The sequence below is a fragment of the Sinocyclocheilus rhinocerous genome, unplaced genomic scaffold (assembly GCF_001515625.1).
Source record: "Sinocyclocheilus rhinocerous isolate Xijiao unplaced genomic scaffold, SAMN03320098_v1.1 scaffold946, whole genome shotgun sequence".
Taxonomy (NCBI): domain Eukaryota; kingdom Metazoa; phylum Chordata; class Actinopteri; order Cypriniformes; family Cyprinidae; genus Sinocyclocheilus; species Sinocyclocheilus rhinocerous.
Genome location: NW_015633151.1, coordinates 1,969,633 through 1,988,243, shown reverse-complemented (window position 1 = coordinate 1,988,243; position 18,611 = coordinate 1,969,633). Strand labels below are relative to the sequence as shown.

Genomic DNA, 18,611 nt, shown 5'->3' with positions numbered 1-18,611 from the left:
TCCCTCTCACACTCTTTTCATAAATTTTGTTTGTCAGGTTGTATAGGTTGTATAATTTATTGCAGGCTCCAAAATGTATTTAACTATTTAAATATTTGTTTTGATACAGAAAAAAAAATTATAATAATTGAAGGAAAAAATTGAAGGAAAAGTTACTTTCAAATCAGCATATTAAATCTGTGTGGCTCAAAAGGGCAAACATTCAGATGTTATTTCTCCTAATACAAATCTTTACCAGAAATTTACTCTTTGTCTGCCAACTCTTCTAGCCAACCAACACATTTCCCCTAATCATAAGCAAACACTTTACTGAGAAGACGTACCACAAAGCCAAACTAACTGTCGGATAACTTTAACAACCTCATAGTGTCCTGGCAGAATCATATGAACAGTCATGGCATTTTCTGTTTTGCTTAATTTTTTTTTAGACTGTAAAAACACAATGAATCAGAAACCACTCGTCATAGCAGCTTCATTTTCACACCATTTCCAGGAAATCGTTTATGAATTCACACCTTTCAGTAATTATTTATTGTCAAAGGTTTTGTTCTTTCACCTCATTGATCGTCATTCCAGCTCTCCGCAGGTACTGGCATAATGTTTCAACAAAATATATCTCTCTGGCAAATGCAAATCACTCTGTCAGGATGCAAGTTCCTGTAAAATCCATCACTTTTTGGCATCCCAGAGTCCGTGAAGTGGTGTAAATCCTGCTCCTGGCATGAGACAGTAACATCTATGTTTATGACTCTTGATTCAGGTCGAGCCATTAAGCATGTGAAGGAGGCCATCTTTGCTGAGGACGCGGGCGTAAGGAGGGGCATTCCTAAAGTGCTGGTGGTGCTCACGGATGGGCGATCTCAAGATGATGTCAACAAGATCTCTAAGGAGATGCAGATGGAAGGTGAGCGATTTCATTTTCACGTTGTATGAATCTAAAAATGAGCATAATAAACAGCAGCTGTAGAAAAACACTGAGTGTCTAGTGGTTTGGTTGTTAAAAATAGAACTTTAAATGCTGTAATAAAAGTAATGCTTTCTTGTTTCACCGTAGGCTACATTATCTTTGCCATTGGCTTCGCTGATGCTGACTACGGGGAGCTGGTGAACATTGCCAGCAAACCAAGCGAGAGACATGTGTTCTTTGTGGACGATCTGGATGCCTTCAAGAAAATTGAAGAACAGCTCATAACTTTTGTTTGTGAGGCTGCGACTGCCAGTACGTCCCTTTGAGAATCCACAGAAACTTCCTCTTGCAGTTTGCTGTGACATGTGGTAGAGAACTTGCTAGCTTTAATATGCTTAGACGTGCTACACAATAAGAATATCAAGGACACCAATTGTCATTGAATTTTTTATTAAGTGACATTCTTGTGCTAGAAGATAAAGTCCCTGATTTAACAGAACAGTGTCTGTATTTGAGAATAGCTAGGATGACATATTGACCAATCAGAAACCAGAACCAGAACTGTCTTGTACAAGTAATGTTATACTTTCAAGACATTTTATTGTGTTTGAAACACTCATTTCCAATAATCATGTTTACTATCGACATATACTAATGATGACAAGTCAAGTCAGTTTTAGACCAATCAAATTATAAACTGTTGAATCAAAAGTATTTGTGGCTTGTTGCTGGCCAGACTACATTAAATAAATGCATTCAACTGTCCCAGTTTTGAGAGCAGCACCCAGATCTCAAAATCCACGATCAATACATAGAACCAAGTTCAAGCGCATTTTTTTCTTTGTCGATAATGTTACACTTGAATGTATGTCACAGTATGGAAGAAAAGATCTGTCGCTACTTACATTTGATTGCAACTTTAAGATTAATTATACTGTCAAAAAAAAAAATCAGAAGTTGATGGAACAAATGGGTTTTAAAATGATGAAATGAGGTTGCTATCTCAGTATGTTAGTATGTCACAATGCTGTGGATAACATTAATTATTCAATTACATCAAACGTATTTTTTAAATAATGCCCACTAAACAGTACGATTGACCAGTGTCCTTGGCATGTTTGCTAGTCAACATTTGAAGATAGGTAAGCAACGACTTGCGATATGATGAATAAAGTTTGAAGACTTTTTAGATGGCAGGGTAATTACTTTTGGATTACTTTAAGTTCTTTGCTCTTTTGTTCTCTTAAGTCATCCCTTGTGAGTTTACGTCAAGTCTAAAATAAAAGTTTGAAGTTTGAAAATGGTCTCTGAACAGAAAAAAATATTTGAATGCATCATGTAACCTATAATTTCCAAAAATCACTTTGTTCTTGGGGAATTGATAGGTTTTACACTCTGTTCTATTTTCTTTTACAGCTTGCCCCTCGATGTTAATGAGCGGGAACACTTTAGCAGGTAAGACAACAATAAATGCTCCTGGTTCACACTAACCTCTCCATCATTGTGCTGGGTAGGAGGATAGGATCTAAGGCTTTATTTGAAGAATTAGATATATTCATCCTCTGTCAGTATTTAACAACCCCTTTACTTAATTAGGAGCCGTGGGTCATGTTATTCACACCATAATCTAGATCTGGAAGAAAGAAAAAAAAAACACTTAATTTTCCTTTTCACACGGCCTGTCTTTCACTAGATGGACAAACATACTGTTGCTTGAGCCATTGTTGCTTGTTCAATCAAGTTTTTGCCATAGCTACTGTTTACACTTTTTGGGGAAATTATAAGCTTTTTTTTTAATGATAAATATTTATGAAATTTTTTATTTTGTATGATATAATAATATATTCATATGTAATATATTTGTAATATTTATAATCTAATGTATAATATAGAAATCTGCCATAGGAAAGTCTTTTAACATTATTAAGACATCGAAATGCAGGCCACTGAATGAATCACTCTTTCTCATTTCAAATTTTTTAAAATTTATTAATTTCCTAAAATTTGATGTACATACACTACTCACTAAAAGTTTGAGGTCAGTAAGATTTTTATTTATCTTTTATTATTATTATTAAGATTTTTATTTATTTTAAGAATTGTATTTATTTATTTTAGTCAGTAAGGATGAATTAAATTGTCCAAAAGTGACAAGAACGTAGTTTTTTTTTAAATATTGTTAAAATATTTTTTCTCAAATAAATTTCTATTCACCAAAGAATCCTCAGAAAATATTTCATGGTTTGGACAAAAATATTTAGCTGCTGTTTTCCAGCTATTTTAAATTTTGATAATAATGTTTCTTGAGCACCAAATCAGCATATTAGAATGATTTCTGGAGGATCATGTGACACTGCTGAAATTTCAGCTTTGCCATTACAGGAATAAATTATGTTCTAAAACATATCAAAATAGAAAACTGTTATATTAAATTTCAATAATATTTTACAATATTACTGTTGTTTTTACACTGTATTTTTGATCAAACAAATGCAGCCTTGGTGAGCATAACAGACTTTTTTCAAAAACACTTTAGTATAGGGACCAATTCTTACTATTATCTACAGTAGTTGCTTATTAGCATGCCTATTATTAACGTATAGGCGGTTTATCAGTACTTATAAAGTGCACGTTCTGCAAGACCACATTCTACATCCCTAATACAGTACCTAAACTTAACAACTACCTTACTAATTATTAATGAGCAGCAAACTAGGAGTTTATTGAGGCAAAGTCGTAGTTAATGATTTGTTAATTGCGAGAACTGGACATTAAAATAAAGTCTGATAAAAAAATCGTACCGACCTCAAAACGTTAACCGGTACTGTTTCGTTAGAATAGCATACTTCACATTTATCCGTTGTCCTTTGCAGGCTTCCGTATGATGGAGATGTTTGGTTTGGTGGAGAAGCACTACAGCAGCGTGCAAGGTGTCTCACTGGAGCCTGGGACTTTCAACAGCTACCCCTGCTATCGGTTGCACAAGGACGCCCTCGTCTCTCAGCCTACCAGGTGTGTGTGTGTGTGTGTGTGTGTGTGTGTGTGAACTGTGTTTCTGTATGTATGAAAGCGTACCAGCACGCTCAACTGAAACTCTCTGAAATGAGAAAAATCTGTGTTAGCTGAAATATGTCACCTGTCAAATCAAAACCACAATACAGATCAAGTTAATGGAATCTAAATGAAGTGGTTTTAGTGAGCAGGAACCGATTAGCCCCACACTTAAATGCAAAATAAAGCGCGATCGGCCTTCTGTGCCTGATCCCAGAGCACTGACCCTCCTCCTCCTGTCTAGCATGCGATAATATTTAGATTAGGCTTCACTTTCCTGCACTCAGGGGGAATGTTGTTATTACAGTGGAGGGTTTCAGCGCGAGGGTCTCCACTCCTGTAAATCTCGCACACCACAGCCTCGCTTTAACTCGCACTCAGGCAGCTGGGAATTACTACAACACTGTTATTATGATAATCTCATCTGTGATTATGAGAAAGGCCAAAGACTCACAAGGTAATGGCAGCGCTCTGGATGCAGTTCACATTTGTTCTTCAGAGGAGAGTGCTCGTGTAGTAGAAGATCTGTTTTACTGGTTGTGCAGTTTCTTTTTGCAGTATTCAACCATTTAATGTAATATTGATCAGTGTTTATTTTAGTTATTTGTTTTGTTTTATTACATTTTAGTGCCATTGTTGTGTTATATTTCACACTGATTTGTCTGATTAATTTGTCCGATGTGGGTTGCATTGGAATGGCTCAAGGGAGATAAGAAATATCAATATATTTGACATGTTTTTTGCTCGTGTTGTGAAGTTATAAGAGTGGTGTATCTGTATTTTAATTTTCTTAACTCTCTAAAAATTTAATAAATAAATAAACTAAAAAACGACTGTCACAATATGAATGTCAAGACTTTCAAAAAACAAGTCATCAACAAGTTCTCAAATAGTCTGATGCCTCACAAATTTAGATCTAAAAATTGTTAACAATTTTTTTGTACCAAAACTATTCACATAAGTCTGATGCCAAATTTGAATTAATCAAATAAACTAAATGTGGCACAATTGTTCAGTACAGACCCTATACATGACATGCAGAAAAAAATAGTCTTATTCATTTGTTGCCACATTTGATTATTTAGTTCTGTTTTAGGTAAATTGTGGCCACGTTGTACTAATTCGTTCTGTGATTGAACTAATTCTTACAATGTGGCTAAACACTATTTATCTAAAATGAGGGAACAGAGTCTTAATTTGTGGCCATAATATCTTCCTCTTCCATGTTAACCTCTTTCCTTCCACATATCATGTGTGGGGCTATTCAAAACCTCAAAAAAAAAAAAAAAAAAAAAACTTTAAAAAGTGACCGATCATTTCAGTTCATTATTTCAAACTTGATGTGAAGGAGTTTGCATATGTATGATTTATGTTGACAGGTATCTACATCCTGAAGGCCTTCCCTCTGACTACACTATATCTATGCTGTTCCGCATACTGCCTGAAACTCCTCAGGAACCTTTTGCATTGTGGGAAATCCTTGACAAAAACAATGAGCCACTTGTGGGCATTATCCTGGATAGTGAGTATTAATGTTTTTGATTTGCTTTATGCCCCTATGCAGGCCTAACATAAAATCTTTCATTCATTAATTTTCATTCATCTTAATAAAAAAACGAATAAAATAAAAATAATGGCTTAATAATGATTTAAATTATTTAAAAATGTTCTACAATAACATATATTTTTCCTTTTGATCAATTATATGTTCATCAAACAGTGGTTCTCAACTGGTGGGTTGTAACCCAAAAATGGGATGCAAACAGAAACACTCCTAACTAACCATATAATCATGAAAAGTTAAAAAAACATGGGATGATCTGCTTTTATAAGGTTGCAGAAAACACATTGCATTTTATTTGTTGTAGGTGTCAAAAGCTGTGTGTCTAATAAACTGTGTGGTTCCTTGGCAAAAAAATTATGCAGATACCAGTGTATTCTTAAACCATGTAAATTACACAAGGTAAAAGAAAATGCAACCAAGACTGCATTCACGTATGTAAACATGGAATAAACATGGTTTGTGTTGACCAAAATGCATTTTCATACATGTAAAATCTTAGTCCTGAAACAAAACCAGTCGAGAACCACTGACTTAAACGATCTAAAACCCTTGTGTCTAATTTTTATTTGTCTCTCTTCAGACGGAGGGAAAACATTAACCTTTTTCAATTACGACTACAAGGGAGAATTTCAAACAGTGACTTTCGAAGGAAGTGAAATTAAGAAGATTTTCTATGGTAGTTTCCATAAGGTCAGTCTTTCTTCTATTTATGATCCAGCTATGACTATGATTACAGAAACTATACAGTCATTTGTGTTTCAGTCTCATGGTTGAGGTTTTCTCTTTCTTGTCAGGAAAGTCATGATTTAAGCTGGACTTTGGAAATGCTTGAATTATAGTAACCAAAGTTTATGTTAATTCATACTATGACCATTCATGCACCAAATGACCAAATACAGCTGAATACACTAATTTTCCTTTATAAAGTTACCTCATTTTCTTTATAGTTTTGCCTTAACTGTCAGAACCGAATATCGCTGATGTTTTTAGTATATTTTAGCTGTCTGTTTTGCCTCATTCTCACCTGATTATGTACAAGTTTGGACACAAGAGAATTTTGTGTCACATGAAATTGAAGTTTTTTCCATTTACAGTAGATTCATAATGTTTAAACAGCTATTTGGTTTGTTACTGTAATAAATATATAGTTCAGTCATGAAACTCTAGATGGCGCATTCTGACGGGGTGTTAACGTAACTGATGATATTCAGAGAGTTAAACGACTTGGCACAAGCTGATTGGTTCATGCTGCATATGCAGCCAATGAGCTTACTGCCTTGCATTTATATGGCTGGCTAGCATTCACTTGAGATTCCTGCAGTGCGCTTCCAGAGTTTTCTGAATCCCTCCACCTTCCCCAGCTCCACCTGTATAGATCTGCTACGGGTTATTTTATATGCTATTTGTGTAGCAGCAGTATGTCTTAAAGTGGTCATATGATGCTGCTAAAAAGAACATTATTTTGTGTATTTGGTGTTATGAAATGTGTTTATGCGGTTTAAAGTAAAAAAAAACACATTATTTTCCACATACTGTACATTATTGTTTCTCCTCTATGCCCCGCCTTTTTGAAACGCGTCGATTTTTACAAAGCTCATCGGTCTGAAAAAGCGAGGTGTGCTGTGATTGGCCAGCTATCCAGTGCGTTGTGATTGGCCGAATACCTCAAGCGTGAGACGGAAATGTTACACCCCTCACCATACTGTTGATGCCGTGGCCGGCCGGAGCGACGAGACATAAACACTAAAACCCATTACAAACGAGGCATTTGTTGCATCCAGTGGGGACATAATTACTGATTATAATGACTGTCTTTTTACGCGTTGCGTTGCATCGCGCCGCGTAAACATAAAACCATGTCTGCATTTGTGATCGGAGAAATGACAAACAACAAGGCCGGCTCAAATGCCCAAAACTCGCGTTTGAATCATCAGTGGCAAATCCTTTAAATGAAAACGTACTTACAGAATGTGAGTCAGAACTGCCGGCATTGTAGTCAACTCTCCCAGGATCAGTAATATATATATATATATATATATATAGTTCAGTCATGAAACTCTAGATGGCGCATTCTGACGGGGTGTTAACGTAACTGATGCTATTCAGAGAGTTAAACGACTTGGCACAATCTGATTGGTTCATGCTGCATATGCAGCCAATGAGCTTACTGCCTTGCATTTATATGGCTGGCTAGCATTCACTTGAGATTCCTGCAGCGCGCTTTCAGAGTTTCTCTGAAACCCTCCACCTTCCCCAGCTCCACCTGTATAGATCTGCTACGGGGTTATTTTATATGCTATTTGTGCAGCAGCAGTATGTCTTAAATACTCAAGGCACCGTATCACCATATGCACTGGCAGCTTGCAGCAGCAGCAATAATCTACAACTACAGCAATAACCAACAGCAGCAGCAATTCAGCAGCAGCGTAGCAGATCTATTCCGCCAAGACCAAATACATTAACATTGTCATATCCATCACCATGCTAAAATCTTCCGAGAGTTGTCATGATTGAATTACGCTTTCTGACCTTCAGATTTCATCTTTGCATTTTAAATTCTTTACATTTTGTTCAATCTGCCAATTATTGTTTGATCTCACACATCCTTTTGGGGGAAAAACATAGTAGGCTTTAAAATACACTATTATATTAACTTAATTTCAGCTAAATGAATTAAAATAAAGTAAAAACTAAATGACAAAAATATAATGTATTCACACATGTACCCGTTTTAAACACAACAAACGTGTCAGCTGTCAGCCATGTTTCTAAAATGTACACCGGGGAATTTCAATTATTATTTCACCCAGGGCATGCACTACAGAGTCCTGACAGTATGAAAATGGCTTATGATAGCCCTGTCCTGTTCATTTTCTGTATTCTTTCTTCACATCCGTGCTGGTGAAGAGCTCTCTATCACTCTTCCGCCCTCCAGTAGTTTTGAGAGGCTGTCTGATGTATTCCAAGGCTCTGTGTGTTGCTTGTCTGGTTATAATTCCCTTTTCCTGCCAAGTGTGTTCTACCTTTGAGTGCATGACAAGCCACCCGCAGCCTTTGATGCAGTGGCGTGTGTGTTTATGAGCGAGTATTCTCCCGACATCACTTATGATGTGTTTGTAGGGTAATCCCTCTTGGCAGAGCTCGTCAAGATTAGAGTCTGTGAGTAAAACAGATTACTTCAGCACCGTCTCCGCTACGGATCCTGAATTAATAAATGAATCTCTGCCTGTCTCATCTAAATGGTGGCGAATAAGCAGAATTTAGACACCTTCATTGAAGAATTTTCTTTTTTTATTGCTCGTTCAATAGTTTTCTGAAGACAACTTTTATACTTTTATGTGGATCATTCTCAAATTCTGATGACAAACATGTCTCTTGACTTTTCAAGAAACTCCATATTATTAATATAAGATTAACTGAATTTGTCAGATTCCTGAAAAATCCTTGTCCCTTTCATCTGCTATACCACTTGTATGACATTATAAGTTAGCATTATACCATTATAAGTCTCATTTTTAAACTTTAGTTAAACTTTACTATTAATTTTATAAACCTGTATTTTGATAATACAAAAACATTCTAGAAAAGTTCTTTCAGGTTCAATGTATGAGCCTAAATATGCATATAGTGAATTTTTATGAGATTATTCATAATCATGTTAATTTGTGGTTAATTTGTAATTGAACTAAATTACTGAATTAAAATAAATGATTTTTTGAACTACAGTAATTAATTTTATTAATTACATTATTATTTATTTACATCTTTTTATTTAAAAAATGTTACTTGTAATTTTATATTTTAATGTAAAAATACATTTGTAAAAAAATATTGGTTATTTTAAAGGTGCCATTACACAAAATGATGGGTTAAAAACAACCAAAGTTGGGTTAAATATGGACAAAGCCAGTGATTGGGTTGTTTTGACCCAGCAGTTGGGTTAAATGTTTAACCAACCTGCTGGGTAGCTTTATTTAACTTAACTGTTTAAATATATAAATATATATGTCTGGCTTAAAATGAACCCAAAATAAGTTGGAAATTTTAAATCAGACACTTAATTACTAGAGGCATAGGTAATAATCAAAAGGTGAACATTTATTAATAAGCAATTTAATAAATGTTTTTTTAATTATTATTTAATTATTATTTATTAAACATATTGCTAAATGTTCATTTATTAAACATATTAATAAATGTTAATTTCCAACTTACTTTGGGTTCATTTTAAGCAAGAAATATAGTAATTTTGAGTTAAATAAAACTACCCAGCTTGGTCAAACATTTAACTCAAACCGCTGGGTCAAAACAACCCAATTGCTGGGTTTTTCCATATCACTGTTACTTGTTTTTAATTGTACTGTTACACTGCTTAATGTTCTTTTGAAAGATTTTCAGTACAAAAAAGGACTTAATGTTGTAATTTAAGTATTTATTTTTGATTAATTAGTGTGTTTTTAGATGATACTGACACTTAGAATCTCAGAAATCTCTTTCTTTATTTGTTAAATAAAACAAGATAAAATTATTGAACAGATATCAAATGATCAATTATGATGTTTAATAATGTCAAAATAAACATTAAACATCACTTTTATGGGAGAAAACTGAATTAAAACCAAAATTTCAGCAATCTGTAAATCAGAAAATCTCCATTATTTGAGAATGACACAAATATGAAAAATAAACACAAACCGTGTTTAACAGAGCGACGAATGCAAACTAAGACACGCTACATTAATTTATCTCTATTTGCATTTAAGTATATTATATAAACTAATATAATCTGCTTTATAGAGCGCCGCAACAGCATTGAATTGGCACGGTTTCATTTTGTAGTTGCTAATGAGCTCCGTATTCGGCGCTTGTGGCTAAAGCTGAGAGTTTATCTGGCTACAGCTGAATCTGATTTCCACAATGTAAACCCTTTTTGCACGGCAGTCACTGTCCTCAATACCACTGACCCCAAGTAACGCACAGTTGGCTTCAGTTGTTATGAAGGCTTTTAAACAAAGCCCCTGACTTGGAAGAGCTCAGAGGGTCTAGGACTCTTGTCGGCCCTCTATTAAAAATGCCTCGTTCCTCTCAACCATGACTTATTCCACACTTTCTAAAACCAAGTACTCAACGGTTGCGATTTTGTAAGGTCATGAGAGTAAGTCATGTGGATGCTGCTACGCTTCAGATACATGCTCATCTTATGGAAGTTATTTGGTAGTGTTCTGTACTTTTATGCTCTTGTGTGCATTTAGAATCAAGGTTAGAACAGTGTGGAATACATTTGGAGGAAGTGCTGACACAAGCAGTTTCAAACTGAGTGAAACATTGCTACTCTGACAACACTTGTTCATAAACAGCATACGTCATGAAGAAATATAAAGATACATGTGATAAATAATGTGTAATCACATTCATAATGTTCTTTTGTCACATGCTAGCTTTGTAGATGTTTCTACATCTACAACAAGAACTGATTCATTCATCCATCCATCCATGGATTTTACTATAATATGATACATTGTTTGTTTTGAGATTGTATTGACACATCTAATAATAATAATAATTATTATTATTATTGTTGTTGTTGTTATTTCCGAAATTTGTCATTGGTGTTATTATCTTTCTATTACTATCCTACTGTACTATTATCATCCTTAAATCCAATTCAAGTTCGTAAAGTCAAATTATCCTTCATTTTAAGTAATAATGGTAATGAATACTTGCCATCAGCTTTCATTGAGGGGAAAAAAACTTAACTGAATTCAAAACTTCAAAAAACAAGCAAACAACAAAAAAAAACCAATCAACTTAGTATCAAAAAGACTATTTTGTTAACCAGCAAAAACCAAAGCAGCATAAAAACTAATAATAATTTTATGGCTGAAGAGGCTGGTTTCCACTGATATAATAAATACTAACAAATGGTGACACTTTAAACATTCTAAAGTTGGTTGTTTGGATTTAGACAGGTGCAGGAGGACTTAGTGATCTAGAACATAAGTTATTTTCACACTGTCCCAATCACCAACATGCACACAGATCCAGCAAAACCCAACAACCGCTGTTTGTTGCCATATGTTTGGGCAGTGTGAAGTAGAAAAGAACATCAGACTGTAAATATGCCATCACTGTGAATAAGTATCCTAATAAAGTCGTACTCGTATCCAAATATTAATCCCCCCAGAAGCATTGGTATAATAATTTCCTTATTTTGGTATGAATTAGCTGGACCAATGTGAAGTTGTGTTTTGTTTGTTTTTGTTTTGCCTTGTTTTGTTTTGCTTTGTTTCGTTTCGTTTCATTTTGTCGTTTTTTTGTTGTTGTCAGATTTTAATTGTTATTTGAAGCACGTTATTTAAATGTGATCTTGACAAACGATTAAACAGATTTCGCTTTGTCACAATTCAAGTAGATAGGACTGTACTTGCAGAACTTGAAAAAGCTGCCCAGGGGCGTTATGAGTATGGCCGTCAAATGAACTGAAGGGGCTTTGTCTCTAATGCTTGCCTGGGTCTGTCCCTTAGGCCATAAAAAGAGAGACTCCACTGATCTGCCAATGATACAAAGTTGAGGAAAGACAAAATAGACAAGCAAACCCTGGGAAAAACGTTTTCTTAAGCAGTTTTCTTTGTCTTGTGTTGTTTAATTGTATTATGAAACTATTATATTATATGATATTAAATTATATACGTACATTACATTATATTATATTATTATTAAATATTAAATTATTAAAAAAGTATTATTAAATAATGCACACAAACACACATACCCACACACATAAAAGCATAAACCATACTAACCTGCTAGTAATACCATAGAAGCCAAAAATACAGATTAACAAACAATCACTGTATGTTTGAAATGGGGACAGCCTGCTGTGTGAAATGAGCCAGTTCATCATGTTGGAAACAGAATTATCCTGAAACTGATCAGGAGGCAGATGTGACCATCAGCAGCCACTCCTGCTTAGAAGATCATTATTACACACCAGCAGACCAGTTCAGACACACTCATAAACACTCTCAGCCCCACTGTCAGGTTAAACACATGCAGCACATGGACCCGTCCCTGCCTAAACGGCATGTCACTGATGCAGCTGCACAATCTAATTGGCTTTCGCTGCAGAAACACCTGCCGCTCAGAAAATGGAAGGTGATATTGAGTATGAAAATCCATATTTGCCAAAACACAAGCGTAGCACCTCACAGACTTAACCAAATTTCATCTGTCTCAGCCTGTTTTTTTTGTACCCTGATAGAGAAGTTTAATTTCTGAGCATTAAACAGCCTCCCTTCATAATGCTTTATAATTGACGTTGATGTGAGATTTCATAATAATGAGCTTGGTCTGAGTCTGCTATCAGCCCGCCTGTCTGACAGCACACTCGCACTTACAATTGCATTTAGTGAACTGGAGAAAATTGAGTTTTAGACCCCAAATCCATTAACAGGCGATGTGTGCTGTCTCATACTGAAATATACTCTGACATGCAAATATGAACTTTTGCTAGCTCTGTATTAGCTTGTTCTGTTTGAGTTTTGGCGGTTGTTATGGACAATTACAGTTCTCTCATCTGATTGACAATAAATCAGGAGAGACACTGAATGTAGACACGGCAAGGTTGATTTGGTTTTCACTGGTGTGCATTAGTGAACTTAAATGTTTCTGTAAAAGAGTTTCATAAGTTGAGTTAATGAGTAAACATAAGTTCCATTAGTTAACTAGTTAACATAAACAAACAATGAAAAACACTTCTAAAGCATTTATTAATCTTAGTTAATGTTGATTCCAACATTTAGTAATACAAATAAAATCAAAAGTTATTTAATGTAATGTAATGGACCTGAGCTAACGTGAAATAACAATGAACAGTTGTATTTTTATTAAAGGGATAGTTCACCCAAAAATGAAAATGTGATGTTTATCTGCTTACCCCCAGGGCATCCAAGATGTAGGTGACTTTGTTTCTTCAGTAGAACACAAACGAAGATTTTTAACTCAAACCGTTGCAGTCTGTCAGTCTTATAATGGAGGTGAATGGGAATCACGGCTTTGAGAGTCAAAAAAACATACACAAGCAAAGCGAAATGAAACCCCGCGGCTCGTGACAATACCCTGATGTGTAAAGACACGAAAAGATCGGTCTGTGCAAGAAACTGAACAATATTTATATCGTTTTTTACCTCTGATACACCGCAATGTCCGAACTTTGCGGTGAATCAGAGGTAAAAAAAAACATATAAATACTGTTCAGTTTCTTGCACAGACCGATCGTTTCGTGTCTTTACACATCAATGTATCGTCACAAGCCGCAGGGTTTAATTTGGTTTTGTTTGTGTATGTTTTTTTTTTACTCTCAAAGCCGTGATTCCCATTCACTTCCATTATAAGACTGACAGACTGCAACGGTTTGAGTTAAAAATCTTCGTTTGTGTTCTACTGAAGAAACAAAGTCACCTACATCTTTGGATGCCCTGGGGGTAAGCAGATAAACATCACATTTTCATTTTTGGGTGAACTTTCCCTTTAGCAAACGTTAACAAAGATTAATACTGTAACAAATGTATTTCTTATTGTTTGTTAATGTTAGTTAATGCATTAAATATAGTTAACAAATGGAACCTTGTAAAGTGTTACCGAAAAATCTTTTGAAATTAAACTATTGTACTTATACATACTTTATATAATTATATAAAAAAGTATACATACTTTTAGACAAAACAGCATTTTTTTGTTGTTAATTGTGTTATTATATATCATATTTGATACATTAAGGTTTTATAGTTATTATAGTTATTGATCACCACTTTTTTGTATTTTGCATTACATTTAAAATATTTGAATAATTTCTGTTCATTTAGTTATTTTTTGTTCCTAGAGGAACATTAAGCTTTGTGGTGATCAAAATATATTATAAAATTCATAATAATGAATAACTTGAAATAAATATACATCAAACACCTAAAATATTTATAACACCTAAAAACTTTATAAAAATAAAAAAGTGCCTCAAATGTATGAAATATTATGCAGTCATTGCATACATAATAATTTTCAAATATCATTGATAATATTAAAGTTATTCTTGCAATTAATTTATAAAAATCAGAAAAGATTGTCCAGCTGTGCATCGTGACACAGAGGAAGACATTTTGGAAATGTTATTAGAAGTCTAGTGTTATGAAAATGCCAGTTTAGGTGTTATTCTGTTCCCTTCATAGTTCCATCACATATAACAAATATGCCTTGTATAATTTATTAGAAAATTTCTGCATCTTTTAATTCAAACAATAATACTAAATTAAATGAAAAAGTGTGGCAGGTGGAACATGTTCCATTCACTTTTTTGACCACTTTTTGAAAATCGTTGCAAAAATAGAAAAGTTTCTGTTCTAAACACAGAAAAGCTTATCCAATCCTTAATTCCTTATAATATCATTCACAAAATATTTTTGCACATGATTCATTTGATGGTCGAATGGTTGGGCAGTTTATTATCAGATCTAATGACTCAATACAATACATCTGTTGCAGCATATCTTGCTTAAATAATTATAATCTATCATTAAATGTTACGTTTTACTTTATATCTCACCCAGCTTCATGTGGCCATCAGCAAAACCGCTGCTAAAGTGGTGATTGACTGCAAAACGGTGGGAAAGAAATCCATCAACGCAGCAGGGAACATCACCATTGATGGAGTGGAGGTTCTGGGACGCATGGTCCGCTCACGTGGAAAGAAAGATAACTCAGCGCCGGTAAGACCACAGCCATTCAGCCTCAATCCTAAAAGATGAGATTTACCCAGGCCTGAAAGAATCATTTGAGCCCATAACAGGACCAGCTTTTGTCTCATAGAGACACAAAGAACTCAGTATACAAGTGGAGGAATGTTTCTGTGGAGTCTTTGTTTGGAGTCTGATAATTATTAAAGATGGTCTGAAACTCTGAGGGCTTTGAAAGCACAATCGTCGTCTCAGATTCACCCTTATAATGATTTTGTGGAATTCAAAGCATGGGCACTCAGTTTAAGATGGTAAATACAGACTTTATGCCTTTTGGTTTTTCCATCAGAATGTGTGGATCATTATGTCTAATTGTGTAGGAGTGCATCTGATTTTATTCTTCTCAGAGGCTGACGGCACAACTGATGAGACTAATTGTCTTTGTAATTATGCTGGTGGGGGTTGTAATGTGAGTTTGTACCATGCAAAAGTTTTAAAACTATTAGAATCAGTCATTCAGCCCAAACAAATAACCAGACACATCTCAAGCACGACTGTTAGTAAATGCATAAAGTTTCTGCTTATTTAGATTTTGTTCATCCTCAACAGTGATCCCCTGCAATTTGTTTAGACTTCATAAAATGTTTGTGTTGATAAGATTTATAATGCATCACAATTGCATTTGTTGTTAAATGAGTGAATGCTATTCAACAGCCTTGTATATTTGCTCTGTTTGTGTGTGTTTTTATGATCCTGTCCACAGTTTCAGCTCCAGATGTTTGACATAGTCTGCAGTACATCATGGGCCAGTCGGGATAAGTGCTGTGAGCTCCCAGGCTTGGTAAGACCCGACCAGTCGGTATTTTATACAATATATCCGTTTTATACAATCAGCAAGCTGAATAAGCCACACTCTAATCAGACAAAATAATGTTCTTTTTAGCAGCATCATATGACCCCTTTAATACTGCAGTTCTGTCACTGGTGAAACCCCAAATATCTTAACTACAATGTAAAACTCAAATATACAGTGATGACCAATCAGCACTCAATACTATCACCCACACTTAGTGTTCATAATTACTTTAGAATCGATTATTGCTGTACTAATTAGAGTAACAAGCCTTTAACCTTATCTGGGGACCATCATCGCCCTAGGCATCTTTCCACCACTTTTTGTCATAGCTAATATAAAATAGCTTTATGAAATAGCTTGTGGCAGAAATGTATCTAATAAAGGTCCAACAAACAAATGTGGTCCTGCTTCGGATATACATCCGCTGGCATACAACAAATTTGGTTTATTAAAATAAAGAGTTATGTAAGGGTGGATTTGAACCTCTAGGCCAGCAGCGCTGATCCACTGATTTATCCTCTTTGCCTCAAAATCTCTAGACTAATAGTGCACTGTTAAAAAAACAACAAAAAACTAGCAGCTGTGATTGCCAGAAATTCACTGTAAACGATAACGAGACAATGTTTTCATTATTACAGGATTCCTTTTTATTTTACAACTTATAAGCTTAACCGTATATTTGATTAAGAGATAATGTTCAAATATCAATCTATTTGAACTACCAAAAATATTGGTGTGGCATATGTAAAGACAAAGTTGTCAAATTAAAGTGATAGTTCACACAAAAATGAAAATTCTGTCATTAATTACTCACCCTCATTTTGTTCCAAACCCATAAGACCTTCATTCATCTTCGGAACACAAATTAAGATATTTTTGATGAAATCCAAGAGCTCTCTGACCCTGCACAGACAGCAACGCAACTGACACGTTCAAGGCCCAGAAAGGTAGTAAGGATATCGTTAAAATAGTCCATGTGACATCAGTGGTTCAACTGTAATTTTCTGAAGCTACAAGAATACCTTTTGTGTGCAAAGAAAAGAAAAATAGACTTTATTCGACAATTTCTTCTCTTCCGTGCCAGAATTCGATGCTCGTTCACAACAGTACCAAGACACATACGTTTGCATTCCTCTGATTGAAAACAAGGCGCAGGGCATGCAAGTTCTACATCAGTTCTTAACTGTCGTGAAGGCGCGTTGAAGACGCTTCATAAAATTAAGGTTGAACCACTGATGTCACATGGACTATTTTAACGATGTCCGAAAGCTCTCGGATTTCATCAAAAATATCTTAATTTGTGTTCCGAAGATGAATTAAGGTCTTACGGGTTTGGAACGACATGAGGGTGAGTAATGACAGAACTTTCATTTTTGGATGAACTATCCCTTTAGATGTTACAACATTTGGCTGTCCCAGCAAATTACTGTGTAATGAAAAAAAAAACCACCGTTAAAATGTCAAAATAGCAACTCATTGTGCAATGTTATTGTTAGCATTTCAGTGACTTGGAAATGAGTAAAGACCCCATAAAACAGTTAAATAACATTCATTGTATATGTAAAAAACAAAAGAAAACAAAACTTAATAATGTAAATAATATTGGAAAGCTAAATAAAAAAAAAGACTAGTCTAAAACAAAAAGCTAACAAAATGACCATAAGCAACCTTGTAATTAGCTATCATTATTTATTAAGGTTCTCTGCTGTGATGGCTAATTTTATGATTTTATAGTTGTATGTACTGCCAATATAGAGTACATCCGATGCCTTAGCGATATGACTCTTTTGTTCTCTTCCTGTATCATTTTGGATACTTATATAATGCTGAAAAAAATATTCTCTAATAAGTGATCTCAAACCGGCCATTCTGGCAGTCGTCCCTAACTTTAAAGATCCATGTCCACTCTACAAATAATTCAATTATGTAGTCTTGTAGCAGACAAATAGACTTGGTACTCCATGGATAGGACGAACAATATCTCCAGGTCGCTTGCTGTGTTTGTGCACTTGCGAATTAATGACTTGAGGGAATTGCACAGACATCCTTGGTTGACTTGGACAAATAAAGTTCTGTTAGTTTCCTAGAGAGGAAATAGTCCCGTGTTTGAAATGGTGTACGGCATGTTGTTTTGTTTGTGCTTCCATCAGAGAGTAGAAGAAGACTGTCCTGCCATGCCCCATGCCTGCACCTGTGCTCAGGACAGCAAAGGACCACCTGGACCCTCAGGACCACCGGTAAAACCACTGGTTTCACCTCTCACTAACGGCCAACCTTAGAATGTGATCTGTATTAAACTAGATGATAGAGGGGGTAGACCAGGGAGATTTGTAACACAGGGTTGCAACATCAAAAAATGTAACCAATTAGAAATGAGTACATGTACAAAAACATGATTTACAGGACAAAAAACTATTTTTAGATAAGTATATGGATAATATATAAAAATGTAAGAGACATAGCACAAAAAAACAGACTTACAGATGTCAATACTAGTCTTATGTA

At 34.9% G+C, this 18,611-nt stretch overlaps 1 protein-coding gene across 1 annotated transcript in view; it reads left to right on the top strand.

Annotated features, from left to right (window-relative positions):
- The window catches only part of LOC107743214 (collagen alpha-1(XIV) chain-like), a 126,598-nt gene that overhangs the window by 85,205 nt on the left and 22,782 nt on the right, over positions 1–18,611 (top strand). Inside the window, exons 26-34 of the mRNA XM_016556357.1 lie at positions 761–904; positions 1,055–1,219; positions 2,324–2,362; positions 3,781–3,919; positions 5,338–5,480; positions 6,103–6,212; positions 15,125–15,283; positions 16,014–16,091; positions 18,257–18,343. Of these exons, the coding sequence (XP_016411843.1) occupies positions 761–904; positions 1,055–1,219; positions 2,324–2,362; positions 3,781–3,919; positions 5,338–5,480; positions 6,103–6,212; positions 15,125–15,283; positions 16,014–16,091; positions 18,257–18,343 (1,064 nt within the window). The remainder of the gene's footprint in view (positions 1–760; positions 905–1,054; positions 1,220–2,323; positions 2,363–3,780; positions 3,920–5,337; positions 5,481–6,102; positions 6,213–15,124; positions 15,284–16,013; positions 16,092–18,256; positions 18,344–18,611) is intronic.